Here is a 15,109-nt window from a genome sequence, read left to right as displayed (position 1 = left end):
AATACCCCTGGTATTCAAAGAGCCTAAGGAACACCTAATGGAGGAACTTGAGATGAGTTTTGCCCTCTTGGACAAGTTCTTTCCCTCTCTTCCTATGCTTCTCTGGGAGGTACTGGAGGAGTCCACCCATCTCATCCTAGTGGGAACGATCATATCTGGCTAAGAGGCCTTGTGTATTTGTAAACCGCTTCTCCTAGTTTCCCTGAAGCATCAATTAGCTTAGAAGGGTGGTGAAGCGTCAGCTGTGGTTTGTGAATTATCCCTTTTAAGGGCGTTGGATACAACTAAAGAATATGGGGGAGTTGCCATTAGATATAAATGGGGTCTGCGGGTGCAACTTTGTATTTGTCAACCTGGGAGAAATAATGTCATGTATGTGACGCATCACGCCTTTTAACATAGGGAGGTATTAGGTGGCCAAATGTGTACCAAGGGGACCCTGTGGCACCAAAGCCGAAGCTGCCAATGTTGAAGGCCCAGAGCCCCAAGCCGAGTCCGCGGGGCCCGAAGGCGCGCCAGTGGAGTCGGGCTGCCCAAAGATGGCGTGCATCGCTTAGTAAAACAGACGAAGCTGGGCAGGGGGTCGCTCCCGGTCCCGGGAAGGGGCGGAAACTCGGAGTTGACCCTTTGGGCTCCGCACACAGTCGCATCACCCACATCCCTAGTCGCATCGGCCGATGGACGTGGAGAAGTCGTAGAGTGATGATGCTTCTTCGACTTCTTCTTATGCTTCTTCTTACCTGACCCCGAGTGCGAAGTCTTGGATGAAGAATGGTTGTAGCCCCGCGACCGGTCCCTCATACTCCTACGCAACTGAGACCTCGAGCGGCGCGGAGCCGACTGTCGGGCCTCAAGTAGCTTTCAGGACTGCTCCTGCAAAGACTTCAGGCCATGGTCCGGCAGTCGGAGCACGCATTGGGGTCGTGGCTGCGCTCCAGGCAGTAGAGGCACTCGCGAAACAGATCCATCACCGACATCAGTCGGTTACAGGAACCGCAAGCTCTGAAGGCGGGCATCCCTCTTGCACCAAGAGTCGATGGACTCAAAAAACGATGTCCACAAAAGTCGAGAAAAAGTCAGTCGAAAAGTGACAGGAGGTACCACTCTCTCCGGATCTGTGCTTGCTAGTGTGAAAAAAGAAAGAACTGTCGTCAGCGTGCGAGGGTGGCGCCTAAGTAGCTACCGTGACGTCATCCCAACGACCACGACACCAAATGCAGAGTCGAGCGAGGCTACCTTCCATCGCGGAGGGGTACTGCTGACGAAAAACATTTCCGGATCCAGTCTGACGCTTGGGGGTAAAACTAAGGTAAGATATCTATAACTAACTGTTTCTTTCAGATATAATTTTTTTATCTACTCCCAACATAGACGGGGGCCGATAAGAACTGGGATGAGAAAGGTCCTTACCTGACTTGGGGAGCATAACTGTCTGTGCTTCATGCATTGACTGCGGTAACGTTCCACAGCCATGCCCCTCCTGAAGCGTCTCTAATAATCAGAGGAGCTACTCTGAATATGATGGATAGGTAAACGCACAAAACACTTCTCACAGACCTATATGAAGCTTACAACTCAAGGTTCTATTATCATGTTTGTCCTACTTGGTTAACATTTCATCCCATCTCATATATCAGGAAAACTTACACCCACCAAATACAACAGTTTTTAGATTATTCTTCAGAACTTCACAAGCTTCAAACATAGTTTTCAATGAGGCACAGGGAACAGCCTTACAGTCACTGCTAGTGGAAAAACGACTTTGCTGCAATGTTCAGCCCCACAACATTAGGGGGGAAAGTCTAGAAAAATCAGCAAAAAAACTGTATACTGCCTTCCTAGTCAATGCAGAGTGATTATTTCCTGGGGCCTTCAACTTTAGCATAGTGAGTCTAACTCCCTTTTGTTAATCCATGAACAAAAGCCTGGAAAACTCATTAAAAAAACCTGGATTGCATAATTCTTCATGAATAGCCAGGAATTCTGGTAACAATTCCAAGCAGACTGGCATGATTTCATCATTAAATTGACATATGAGAAGTACATTGAATCATTCTTTCTCTTTCATCATTGTCGGTTTTGTCCCTTTTTAAGAGATATTACTAAAATGGGTAGGCAAAAAGGCAAACTCAACAAAGCAAACATAATCCAAATTAAAATACTTTGAAGATAGATACCTGTATAGAGTATCAGGCTGAAGATTCTCTAGAATATGTGTTGTAACATTAGCCACTGTTACAAGCTGTTTTTCCCTATATTCTATGATATAGCCAGTAATCTCCATGCCATGACAACACGGTTCTGCCCACTGAAGAGTAATGCAGGTTGATGGAGCATAGAGAGGCAGTTCAATCTGTTGCTCCTCGACGACATGCAACACAGACACTACTGCAGGAACAGACACAGGAGTTGTCACCATACCAATTTCACCAAACAGTCCAACTCCGGCATCATTCACTGCCTGTAATAAAAAGAAAGGCTACATTATTCAAATGTTTCAATGGCTCTAGTAGTCAGAAAATACAGCCAGCCCCATTTATCAACATGGTGATGATGATCATTCGCTCAACCCTTCTCACAAAAGGCCACATAAAAATGCTGACGTACAACATCAACAAGGATTAGCGACTGTACTGGCAAATCATAATATTAGAATCAAGATATATTTACCTTCTTATAGCAAAGGACTTGTTTAACAGTCATTGTGAATCCAGGCATAACGAATGTTAGAAAGTGTCACTATATGCTACCTATGTGGTAAAAAAAACTTTAGCACTGGCATAGCCAAAAGGTGAGGCTTTAAAGTAGTAACCCATATAATGGCATGCTGAGATGCTGTTGGCATGATCGACATTCACAGTTGCTGCTTAGCATGTTGAACCTAGATCTTTTGGCTTTGCCAATGTTGGGGTAAAAGTTGCAAACAACTACAGCTTTCTGTATAGGATGATTGTAGATCATACATATTGGAATTTGATAAAACAGTATAATGATTGGGTGTACTCTTCAAATTTGAAATAGCCCCTCCTCTATTCCTCCAAAAGCGTGTCTTAGAAGGAGGAATAATACACTAAACAGCATGAGGTGAGACAGAAATATACCTCCGGGTGAAGCCAAGCATAACTCTATGCTAAAAAAACATAGGTCAGGCTGCATCATGTCACCTTGCATTAAAGGGTAAGAAAGAAGAAAGCTACTTACCTGTAACAATGGCTTTGCAGCCTAAAGCTCTTCTAGTTTTACATTCTGTACATATTCTGACATTTAGAGGTTGGAGCAGGACAGTCCAACTTGATTTCACTTTTTTTTTCTCTTTCCTTCTCTTCTTTTGGAGATGGGTGTGATTTGTGAAACCAGACCTCTGTATGTATGGTCAAGCGTTCATATTATTTTTTACTACATGTGACTGTGCATGATATAGTTATAGCTGTGCTGTATTATTTGTGTTCTTTGTGTGTCTGTACAGCAAGGATGTTTTTTTTATTGTACTCTTTCAGAGTTCAAAAAGCAGAAACAGTGTTCTCGGATTTTGAGGTGATTTGGCATATTATTTGAGGTAAATAGCAATTCTTTGTCATGGATTCCTGATTTTCTAGCTCCAAAGGCTTCCAATTGTGAGTCATTGTTGCTTGAAGATGTAAATATAGATCTTGCAACTTATTTATTATATATGATCTTTGAAATAGTGTAAGTGTGACTGTGAGCAGACAGAAATCTCCCTACTGCCATTGGACTGGTTTTTCAGTAAGTGCCCTGCCACATCCTCTTATTCATTCAACACCACAGCATGCAGAGAAACAGTCTGCATTTCATTAAGGCAATAGTGTATGCCTGACTGAATTTGGACCTATAACTTTTGTTGCAGTAAACTATGTTTGAGCTTGATCTTATGTATAGGCACACCCTAACTCTTAGCATAATATGATATACAACTATATACATCCGCTACTGGCAGTCGCCAGTAGGTAGTTATAGTTAGGACTAAAGTTTCCATAGGAAACACGTTTTTTGTTTTGCCAATAACTTTGGCGCCGCTTGACAAAAGTCCACAAAGTATTCACTAAACGTCCCCTTTTTTGGTTCAATTGCTGTGTAGAAAGTTTCGGGGTGATCCCTCAAGCGGGGTCCGAGAAAAAAAGGGGGGTCCCAAAAAGCGTTTTTCCCGTTATGTCCATGGGGATTTTTCATTTTTTGAACAAGACTATAGTCCGAACTGATGAACGGAATTCCACCAAATTTGGCAAAAAGCTAGATTTTTGTCCAGAAAGCGGGCTTTTTGTGATTTGGTGTAAATCTGTTAAGTAGTTTTAGAGAAATTACAATATAAACAAGCACTGGCGTTGCCAATAGGTCTCGCAGTAGGAAAGTTGGAGCTATTGGTTTTGTAAATGACATTTTATATTTATATATCGTTATTGGCATTGTCAATAACAATATATAAATATAAAATGTCATTTACAAAACCAATAGCTCCTACTTTCCAAATGCGAAACCTATTGGCAACGCCAGTGCTTGTTCAGATAGGGGCTGTAACACAGCACAACATATTGTGACTACCGGGTCCAAATCTAACTGACATGGAGATGAGCACTGACTCCATGTTTAATTTCTCTTGATACAATACGTCAACTTCCTTGGCATGGAGAATGAGATCTGCATTTCAGATAGGAGGACTCGAACTCAGATGGAAAGGATTTTCACAAGACTGAGGTGAAGAGGCAAACTTCACAAAACACTGCGTTACTTTTTATAGACATATGTTCTATTACTGCACAGAACAACCTGTGTTGCCGAATTGTTATTCGGAACGTTCATACTCCTAGAATATTTTTTATCTACGGCTCATAAACCATATATTATAAATCAACAAAACTCGAGACTGGTGCACACTATTTGGTAACACGGATCTGATGCCACTGAGCCTCATGTTGTGATGTCATCGTGCCTGCCTTTGTCAAGGAATTCCAAAGAAATACTACTGAGCCCTGATGGGTCAGAGAATTCTGCTAGTGTCACTGACCTATTTTGTGACATCTGCGCTGAGCTGTCAAAGAATTCTGCTATTATGTCACAGAGCCCAATGTTGTGGTGTTTGAACCCTACATCACTTAATCCTGCTAGGGCACCACAGAGTCCTCAACTGTGACATCACTCAGCTATTTTGTCCTGTAAAGAAGCTCAATCTTGTGACGTTACCCAGTCCTGTTGAGTCACTGACTACCTCTACGGCCACTGAATTCTGCTGTGATGTCACAGATTCCTGCCAGGTCACTGAATCCTAATGAGATGTAACTGAGATGTAGGTTTTAATACCACTGACGTGTTCAGTGTGGTGTGACCAAGCCCCGTTGTTCAGCTGAACCCTGCTGTGACAACACAGAGGCCTGTATTGCGGTGTCATTAAGACTATACAGTGGTGTCAGTACACCCTACTGTGTCACTGAATTGTACGTGGATGTCACAAAGCAGAATACATTAAGGCCCTATGCTGTACGTTGTGAGGTCACTGTGCTTTATGTTGTCATTTGACTGTCCCCCACCCCTACATTATGAGGTCTTTGAGCCCCATCGTGTCACTGAGGACCACACAGACATCTTTGATATCTATGAGCCGTCCTAGGTCACTTAGTTCTGGCATGATATCAAGAGGCTTGAGGCAAGAGGCTCCGAATCATGACGTCACTGAGTTCCGTGGCATGAGATGGCATGGGCCGCGTACCTCCATTTGGGGTGGCCTGAAAACTAGAGTGCATAAAGGAGTTGCAGCAAGCATTTGCTTGGACCTCTCAGAGGTATTCAACATTGGACACCATCAAATGTTAGTGGGCAGATTAAATTCCAGCTGGGCAAAGATGACGAAATTAATAGCAGCATGGTCCTGTAGCCGTACAACCAGTGGATCAGTATTGCAAAACCTTAACACGCTCCCTGCAAGATGCATTTATAAAAAAAATATATATATACTTTTGTAATTGTGAACGTGCGCATGGGTCAAGTTTCATTTAAGTGTTAGGTTTGGAATGCCAACCTGTATTTTGATTAACTTTTCGGCCAAGTTACTGACCGTCTCTCAGCAACCCTGCACTGCAGAAGGAATACATAAAACAAAAAAAGGTCAACAAAGAGGCACTAGAGGAACGGGCCAGGTATACAATGAAAAAAAAAGTAAATACTCACACTGCAAGTGGCGCCCGTCACATAAGCACCCGAATCTCGGAGTGGGAGGCGGAGGCCTCTTTGCTCTGCTCACTGATGACGTACACCAACAGAGCCCTAAATCCGAGAGCAGGCCAGCCATATGGTGGGGAGGAGGTAATGTAGCATAGACAGTGCGAGGGGGCAGGCTAAGGCTGCACCTGGGCACGCCCTGCATTACAGGGACCTGGCAGTGTTCAAACTGGAGTGTTTCATGGCTGTTTTCACCATCCCTGGACGCTGAGGCAGTAACCTGAACATTTCTGGAGGACATCCAAGGAAGGAAGGGAGCGGGAAGAGATAAAGGAGGGGTGGGGAGACAGGAGGACTGCGGGGAGTGAGCCAAGAGAGAGCAGAAGGGGGGAAAGGCAAGGCAGGGGGTGGAGAGGTGGAAGGGGAAAGCCGGGAAAGGCGGAACGGGAGGCAGCCATAAGGGCAGTACGGGAGAGAGCCAAGGCTGCAGATGTAAAGGGTGAGTAAGTGAGTGCTACGAATAGAGAAAGGAAGGAGTGGACTGAGAGTTGGAGACAGCAGTGAGAGGCCAGTGCAGATGGAACCATTAAACAGGAGAGATAATGGAAGAGGATGCGAGAGCGGTGAGGGGGGAGTGCACAGACCTGGAAGCAGAGACTGGGGCCATTGAGGGAGGAAAGAGCTGTTAATGGGTCAGTGAGGGGGTAGTCACCCACAAAAGGAGAGAGAAGAGAGCCGTGCACGTGCGATATTAAGTGCTGTTTTTGTGGGGAGCGTGCATATATATAAAATGATCCGATTGATGTCTGCGTACGTCACGGGATATTGAAGAGCAAGGGATAGTAACAAATGAAGGGTCGTGAAGATGCTTAAAGGGAGCGTTCGGAACGACGGAACAGTGGGATAGGAAACAATACCTATGAAAAAGGGAGACACAAAGGAAAATAAAGGAATGTAACGAAAAAGAAGAAAACTATACGTGAGAAAAAATGAATTGCAGCGGAAAGAGGATAAAAGAGAAAATACAGCGATAAAGGAAAAAAATAAAGACAAGTACGGGAAATGCAAGCGGCGGGGGGGGGGGGGGTGGGTTGGGTTCACAAGGGAGAGAACAACACAAGTGGTGGGGGAAAACCACGAGGGAGACAGCAACACAGCAAGAAGTACACGAAGGAGGCAGCAACGAGAGAAGCACACAAGGGAGACATGGGGGAATCTGGTAATTAGGGGAGGAGAAGCCGCACAGCACACGCTGGGAGAAGCCCTTTGATGTGCTGTGCGGCCGTGAAAAAATGCAATTAGGAGGGAGGGAGGGAGGCTGATGCGCGTGCTTGTTTGGTCACGTGATTCACGTGAACTCAAACAAAACCGCAGCAAGAAGCCCTTGGTTTGACGAGGATTTTGAGCACTTGAATTCTCGCTCCGCTCAATGCGCTTGCGCGCATTGATAGGTCGCGAGACCTAAAAATATAGATAACTGGGGGCCCTAGAACTAGCAGTGGACTCGAGGATCCTACTAAAATTTTATTGACTGCCAACACTTCAACCAGGAAGGTTGTCAGCCATCTTGGACCCTGCTTGAAGCCGAGTGCTGCAAAAAAAGAAAGAAAAGGAGGCAGGGTACGAATACCCTGACCCTCCCAGAGATGGTGGGGGGACCCCACCGCATTTTAAAAGCGTTTTTTATTTTGCCATGGGCTCGCAGGTGGATCCGCAGAAATATCACTGACCATGTCATGAGTGATGTAACATGTGAGGTCATAAGCTGTGCATTGAATTTTTGGCATTCTGAAGATAGTTACTTCGAACTCAGGACATTCCCTTACTATGGGGAGAATATTATTGAAGTTGTGAAAAGGACTGATACATGCCTTTACCCCTTGCTGTTCTTTGCATAATTGCAGTTTCTATCTCTGGCTTTATTGTTCGGGTGGTCTTTTCAACAACCTTACAGTCCAGGCGTGACATCTATCCCATCAATCAGGGACTGTGTTATTTATACGAGGCCCCCTGATCTACTCATCTGCTATTCTTTTTGATACGAGGACCAAGCACGTAGATTATCATTTTCTGTAAATCTTCAGACAGATTCAGGTGTTACTACAACTGCGTTGATCTACCTTTACTATGATTACGTCAACATCTAAATTCATATTAAGTTGAGAACTTCACTCACCTACGACGTGGACACTTTGTTTTGGGATTAGCAGGTCCTGGGTTCATCTCTAAATATTGCCGTTCTCTTTTTGCCCTGTCGAAGTCCCCGTTGGGGACGAAACGCGTTGGCTGAGGCCTTTTAAAGATTTCTAATAATAAAGGAACTTTTTCTACTTACCATATTTACTACGGACTTCTTTCTTTGGTGCACCATCCTTCACTCATGCAATTTGGTATCTGCCCAGACAGTGGAGCTTCTGTGTGGCTAGCCCCGGATGTGATTTGCACAACTATTTAAACTCTTCCTACTGCGAAATTTGAGTGCAAACCTTGGTCAGCCACAGCTCTCTTTTTTGACATGGGGCGCAAGTTATAGTTAACTCAGCAAACTAGAACAGCTGAATTTCTCTGCTTTTGTGTGAGTGAAATGTCAGCCTAACTATAATGTCTTTGTTACAGGGACTAGGCCTTTCTTTGTATTTTTATTTATTAAAGGAAGGGTGACCACTAATAGGATATATATATACCTCCGCTGCAGCTAATTATGGACAATTTTTCTCGGCCCTCCATTGAGCCTTGGATGAGACTTGGCCGGCTTCATTAAAGGTGCCCTGCAGCTTCGGAAAGAGGAAACTTCCTCTCTCCTAATGCCCATTAGTTTCGGGCAGTGCGATCCCTCTAATGGGCATTAGGAGAGAGGAAGTTTGGCACAACCGTCTCAGGCAGCTTTCACGAGTGCTCCAGTTCAGAGTCATTTAAATAGTAATTACCCGCCCCCTGGCGGGCTGGCTCCGGTGTAGCTGATAACAATTTGACGACATGAATAACGGCCAGTCTAGGTCGTGGAGACTGCACTGCCATTGAATTGTTATGGACTGCTGCGAGATACCGAGATCTCAGCAAGAGCGGAATGACAAGTTTTAAAGCGCGAAATGCAACCAGATTCTTTCCCAGAGACCCACTGGAGGGTGAGAGAAAATTGCACAAATTGAACTGTTTTTGGCAAAACCCCCTGAGGGGTGAGATTGCACGGGTAAAACTCAAGGTCCCAGCAAACCTTGTTATCAGCTGCACCGGAGCCAGCCCACCAGGGGGAAGGTAATTACTATTTAAATGACTGAACTGGAGCACTCGTGAAAGCTGCCTGAGACGGTTGTGCCAGCACCGTGAACAAGGTGCATGAAACACCGAAACGCGTAGGGTTTTTACAAAAGATACTTTGGAAAGGAAGGCTGGCTTTGCTACAATAAAGGACTTTGTCGCAAATGACGGGGTCCTGCTTGTTCATTGTGTGCGTCTCCAAGCAAGGACAAAAGCAGTATGACGATATATATATATATATATATATATATAGAAATTCAAACACCCCTTCGTCAAGAAGATCACCAGTGACATCACGGGGTTTCAGCAGGTAATTTATTAAGGAAACTTGAAGCATGACCGGTTTCGGCTTGTGCCTTTTTCGAATGCCGCAGTCCTTTTAGCAGTGATGGCACCCACACATATATTTATATAGGCTCCTCCCTCCTAGTGCTGGTGGGCTCACCTGCAGGGGATTGTCTTTGCTCGTTTTCATGTAGGGGACTACCAGTCCCAGAATACCACGTGCTGGCAATCCGTTTGCAGTCTGGTGGGGCTTCACAATTTTAAAACATGTGTATTGCTGCTTTTTAACCCCTCACTCAGCCCTCGCTCCCGAAGTAGCAGACCTGAAGCACCGGACCGGGTGTCAGCGTCTCTCTGCCACGTCCGTGCTTGATGACACCAGCTGCTTTGCAATACTTCAAGGGAGCAATGGCGGGCCGTGGATTTTCTCCGACTCCTCGGCAACAAAACAATTTTCGCTCCATTGTCCTCCACAGCCGCTTGAAGAGAGGGTCCCTGGTGCGCGTCAAAGGAACCGCGCTATTATAAATTCAAACACCCCTTCGTCAAGAAGATCACCAGGGACATCACGGGGTTTCAGCAGGTAATTTATTAAGGAAACTTGAAGCATGACCGGTTTCGGCTTGTGCCTTTTTCGAATGCCGCAGTCCTTTCAGCAGTGATGGCACCCACACATATATTTATATAGGCTCCTCCCTCCTAGTGGTGGTGGGCTCACCTGCAGGGGATTGTCTTTGCTCGTTTTCATGTAGGGGACTACCAGTCCCAGAATACCACGTGCTGGCAATCCGTTTGCAGTCTGGTGGGGCTTCACAATTTTAAAACATGTGTATTGCTGCTTTTTAACCCCTCACTCAGCCCTCGCTCCCGAAGTAGCAGACCTGAAGCACCGGACCGGGTGTCAGCGTCTCTCTGCCCCGTCCGTGCTTGATGACACCAGCTGCTTTGCAACACTTCAGGGGAGCAATGGCGGGCCGTGGATTTTCTCCGACTCCTCGGCAACAAAACAATTTTCACTCCATTGTCCTATACAGCCGCTTGAAGAGAGGGTCCCTGGTGCGCGTCAAAGGAACCGCGCTATTATAAATTCAAACACCCCTTCGTCAAGAAGATCACCAGGGACATCACGGGGTTTCAGCAGGTAATTTATTAAGGAAACTTGAAGCATGACCGGTTTCGGCTTGTGCCTTTTTCGAATGCCGCAGTCCTTTCAGCAGTGATGGCACCCACACATATATTTATATAGGCTCCTCCCTCCTAGTGGTGGTGGGCTCACCTGCAGGGGATTGTCTTTGCTCGTTTTCATGTAGGGGAGAGTCCTACATGAAAACGAGCAAAGACAATCCCCTGCAGGTGAGCCCACCACCACTAGGAGGGAGGAGCCTATATAAATATATGTGTGGGTGCCATCACTGCTGAAAGGACTGCGGCATTCGAAAAAGGCACAAGCCGAAACCGGTCATGCTTCAAGTTTCCTTAATAAATTACCTGCTGAAACCCCGTGATGTCCCTGGTGATCTTCTTGACGAAGGGGTGTTTGAATTTATAATAGCGCGGTTCCTTTGACGCGCACCAGGGACCCTCTCTTCAAGCGGCTGTGGAGGACAATGGAGTGAAAAATATATATATATATATATACACACAGAGGTGCAAACGTGCAGCTCCCTCTGTCCAAAAGCAATTCAGGTCCTCTTCATGGAAGTGGAGCAGTGTTTGCTATGGCGGGAGTGGTGCTACCTCCATGCCATAGCAAACTGCAATGTCCTGGGGGTGGGCACTTCGGGACATTGCTAGATCCGTCCCTGGGGTGTGGCCCTTTCAGTGCTTCTGGAGAGTTATGTCACTGACCATGTCATGAGTGATGTAATATGTGAGGTTATAAGCAGTGCATTGCGGTGCGCATGTTTTAGTTAACTCAGCTAACTATAACAGCTGAATTTCTCTGTATTTTTCTTTGTACGAGTGAAATGTCAGCCGAACTATAACATCCCTGGTTTTTTTTCGTGAATTTGTAAGGTTTTTTAAACGCTAACTTCGAACTATAATGTCCCTGAAACCTGTGATTTTTTCAGTGAATTTCTAAGATTTTTTAATTAGCAGTCGCATTTGCAGAGTAGTGGAGAATGGGGCTGGGCCTCCAACCAGCGCTCAGGCATTCTGCTATGTAGGACTTACAGAAGGTACCAGAAGGGCTTCTTGGCCCCTAAGGTCCCTCAGGAGCAAAGTGGACTTCGCCCCCAACCAGTAGTGCGCCAAAAGGAGCGTTTGCAGAGTGGTGTAGAAAGGGGAACGTAGCCTCCGAAGACCTCTAAGCAATCCCACTGTGTGGGACTTACTGGAGGTAACAGGTGGGGTAGTTTGCCTGAAGGACACCCTTGGGGGCCAACTACCCCTCCTATTACCTCCAGCAAGCCCCACACAGAAAGGATTGCTGAGTTCTGATACTGAGCAAATAAATTCCTCAGTGAAGCCTGCCCAACTCGCGCATCTGTCCTGGCATCAGAATCCAGGCAGTAATGTCTAGCAAATGTGTGGACAGACTTCCACGTAGCCGCCCTACAGATGTCTGCAATGGGAACGTTACGCAGCAAAGCCGCTGTAGCCGCTTTGCCTCTAGTCGAATGAGCCTTAGGCTTACCCCCTAGAGTATTGTTAGCCTTCTGGTAACATAGTTGTATACAGGACACAATCCACCTAGATATGGACTGTTTGGAGGTGGCAAGGCCAGTCCTGACTGAACCGTAATTCACAAACAACTGATCTGACCTACGAATGTCTTTGGTCTTATCTAAGTAGAATTTCAACACCCGCCTCACATCAAGTGAATGAAGGGACCTCTCCGCCGGAGAGGAAGGATGTTGAAAAAAAGTAGGTAACGTGATCGACTGGTTGACATGGAAATCAGATATCACTTTAGGGAGAAACTTAGGGTGAGTCCTCATGACAACCTTGGAAGCATGAAATACAGTATAGGGCTCCTGACAACACAGAGCCTGAATCTCACTCACTCTGCAAGCCGATGATATAGCCACAAGGAAAGCTGCCTTCCAGGACAAATGCTGTAGAGAAGCCTTATGAATAGGCTCAAAAGGCTCCTTCATCAACCTTGATAGCACCACATTCAGCTCCCACGAAGGCGAAGGACGCCTAACGGGGGGAAATACCTTCTTCAAACCCTCCAAAAAATCTTTAATTACAGGCATCTGGAAAAAGGATGTTTGTGAAGGGCATTTCCTATACACAGTTAATGCTGCGAGGTGAACCTTAATCGAATGGGAATTAAGGCCAGATTTAGCTAAATGCAGTAGGTATGGAAGGATGCCATCTTCCTTGCAGGAGGTAGGGTCAGCATTCTTGGACGTGCACCAAATGCAGAACCTTTTCCACCTGTAGGCATAGGAGTTTCTGGTGGATGGTCTCTTAGCCTCCTTCAGTATTTCCATGCAGTTGTCAGGCAAGTTCAAGTGTCCATACTGTACTATCTCAGGAGCCATGCCGCCAAACTCAACGATGAGAGGTTGGGGTGCATCATCTGTCCCCCGAACTTCGTTAGAAGGTCCGGCCGACATGGAAGCCGCAGATGGGGTTGGAGAGACCGGTGGAGCAGGTCGTGAACCACCACTGTCAAAGCCACTCTGGAGCAATGAGGATCGTTCGATCATGTGGTGTGAGGAAGATGCAAAAAGCCATTGACCCCAGGAGAGACGACACTGTCTTCACCGTCGTTGATGGAACGATATAAGAGTCTGAGCCTTCCGAAGGATCGATAGTCGCCGCTCCTCCAAAGGACACTCGCTTGCTCTGAGAGTATCGATGGAGGCTCCCAAGTACTGCAGACACTGAACAGGAGTCGGAACGGACTTGGACATGTTGATGTGCAGACCCAGTTGGTTCAACAGAACAGCCGTCGTGTTGAAATGCAATTGCGCTTCCTGGAAGGTGGAGGCTTTGATCAACCACTTGTCCAGGTACAGGTAGACAAACACCTTGTAAGTGGTTGTTGCCGGCTAGGAAGCGCAGAAACTTCCGATGTTTCTCTGCAATGGGCACATGGAAGTACGCATCCTGCAGATCTATTGCGCAAAGCCAGTCTCCTCGATGCAGCCGAGGATAAATGTGGCGCAAGGACAGCATGCAAAATTTCTCCCTGCGAATCCATTTGTTTGCTTTTCGCAAATACAGAATGGGCCTGAACTCGTTATTGTCCTTTTTGCGTACAAGAAAGAACCTTGAGTATAGACCCTTTCCCCTTTGAGACAGAGGGACAGCTTCTATCGCCCTTTATCGTAACAGGGTATCGGCTTCCGCTTAAAGTTCGCGCAGCAGGTACTGTGAGCGAACCGGTGGGATAGCTGGAGGAGGGCTTAGAAAACGTAGACTGTATCCATTGCAAACAATATTCAGCACCCACTTGTCCTGAGTCATTTTTCTCCACTCTGCCGGGTAATTCTGAATTCTTCCCCCCACCGGAGTGGGTAACAGAAAGAGGGGGAAGTAATCCCTCAGGGCTTAGACTCAGCCGGGCCCTTATTCCCTGATGCGGACTGCTGGTTGCCTCTGCCCCTCTGACGCTTCTGAAAGGGCTGCCTCTGATATTGTTGTTGTTGCTACTGCTGTTGTCCAGCTTAGCGACCCTGCCCGCACTGGAAATAGCTGGGAGGTGTAGCGTCTTTGGTAGGGATGGAAAGACTTCCACTGTTCCTTCGGCTTCTCCAAGCCCACAGCCTTCAGCGTTTCAACTTCCGCCTTCATGCGGGCCATTTCCTCGTCCGCATGGGTCCCGAAGAGGGTGAAACCCGAAAAGGGCAAGTTGGCAATCCTCTGTTGCGCTTCCTGTTTCCGGGAGGTAAGTCACAACCAGGAATGGCATCTCAAATTCACCCTGTGGCAGTACCCATGAGCCGCCAGGAGAGCGGTGTCTGCAGCCGCGCTGATGATTTGATTGGAAACCATCATGCCTTCATTCAAGATTTCTTGAAAATCTTCCCTTCTGTCCCTCGGGAAGAGTTCAATGAATTGTAGGAGTGACTCCCATAGCGACCCAAAAGCGCAGTTGAACTTGCTGCTTTCATGGAAGTGGCCGCTCTACTGCAGACCTTCCATTTGACGGCTCTCCTTGTCCGGAGGGACCATAGACTAAGGAGCAGTAGAATGTTGCTTCTTGGCCACTGTCACAATGACCGAATCCGGTGCAGGATCCGTTCTCAGAAATGCAGGATCTGAATCTGGGGGCCTGTACTTCTTCTGAAGTCTAGATGGAGCAGACTTCACCGAGGCCGGCGTCAGGAACAGCTCCATGGCAGGATCCTCCTACCCTGGCACCAAAGGCAGTAACGGACGAGAGAGGTGCCTATGCTGTAGCGTTTCGTAGATGACAGAGGTGGACGGGGTAGGCACC

General features: G+C 46.6%; 1 protein-coding gene across 3 annotated transcripts in view; it reads right to left on the bottom strand.

Moving 5' to 3' along the window:
- Positions 1 to 15,109, bottom strand: part of LOC144829404 (fibronectin type-III domain-containing protein 3a-like) — a 618,864-nt gene that overhangs the window by 175,292 nt on the left and 428,463 nt on the right. For all 3 annotated transcript variants that reach the window (XM_078688524.1, XM_078688526.1, XM_078688525.1), the window contains one exon: positions 2,178 to 2,461. In XM_078688524.1, the coding sequence (XP_078544650.1) occupies positions 2,178 to 2,461 (284 nt within the window). The remainder of the gene's footprint in view (positions 1 to 2,177; positions 2,462 to 15,109) is intronic.

This window comes from Lissotriton helveticus, chromosome 4_1, assembly GCF_964261635.1.
Source record: "Lissotriton helveticus chromosome 4_1, aLisHel1.1, whole genome shotgun sequence".
Classification (NCBI taxonomy): Eukaryota; Metazoa; Chordata; class Amphibia; order Caudata; family Salamandridae; genus Lissotriton; species Lissotriton helveticus.
Note: the sequence above shows the minus strand (reverse complement) of the source record. Positions and strands in the feature narration are given on the sequence as shown.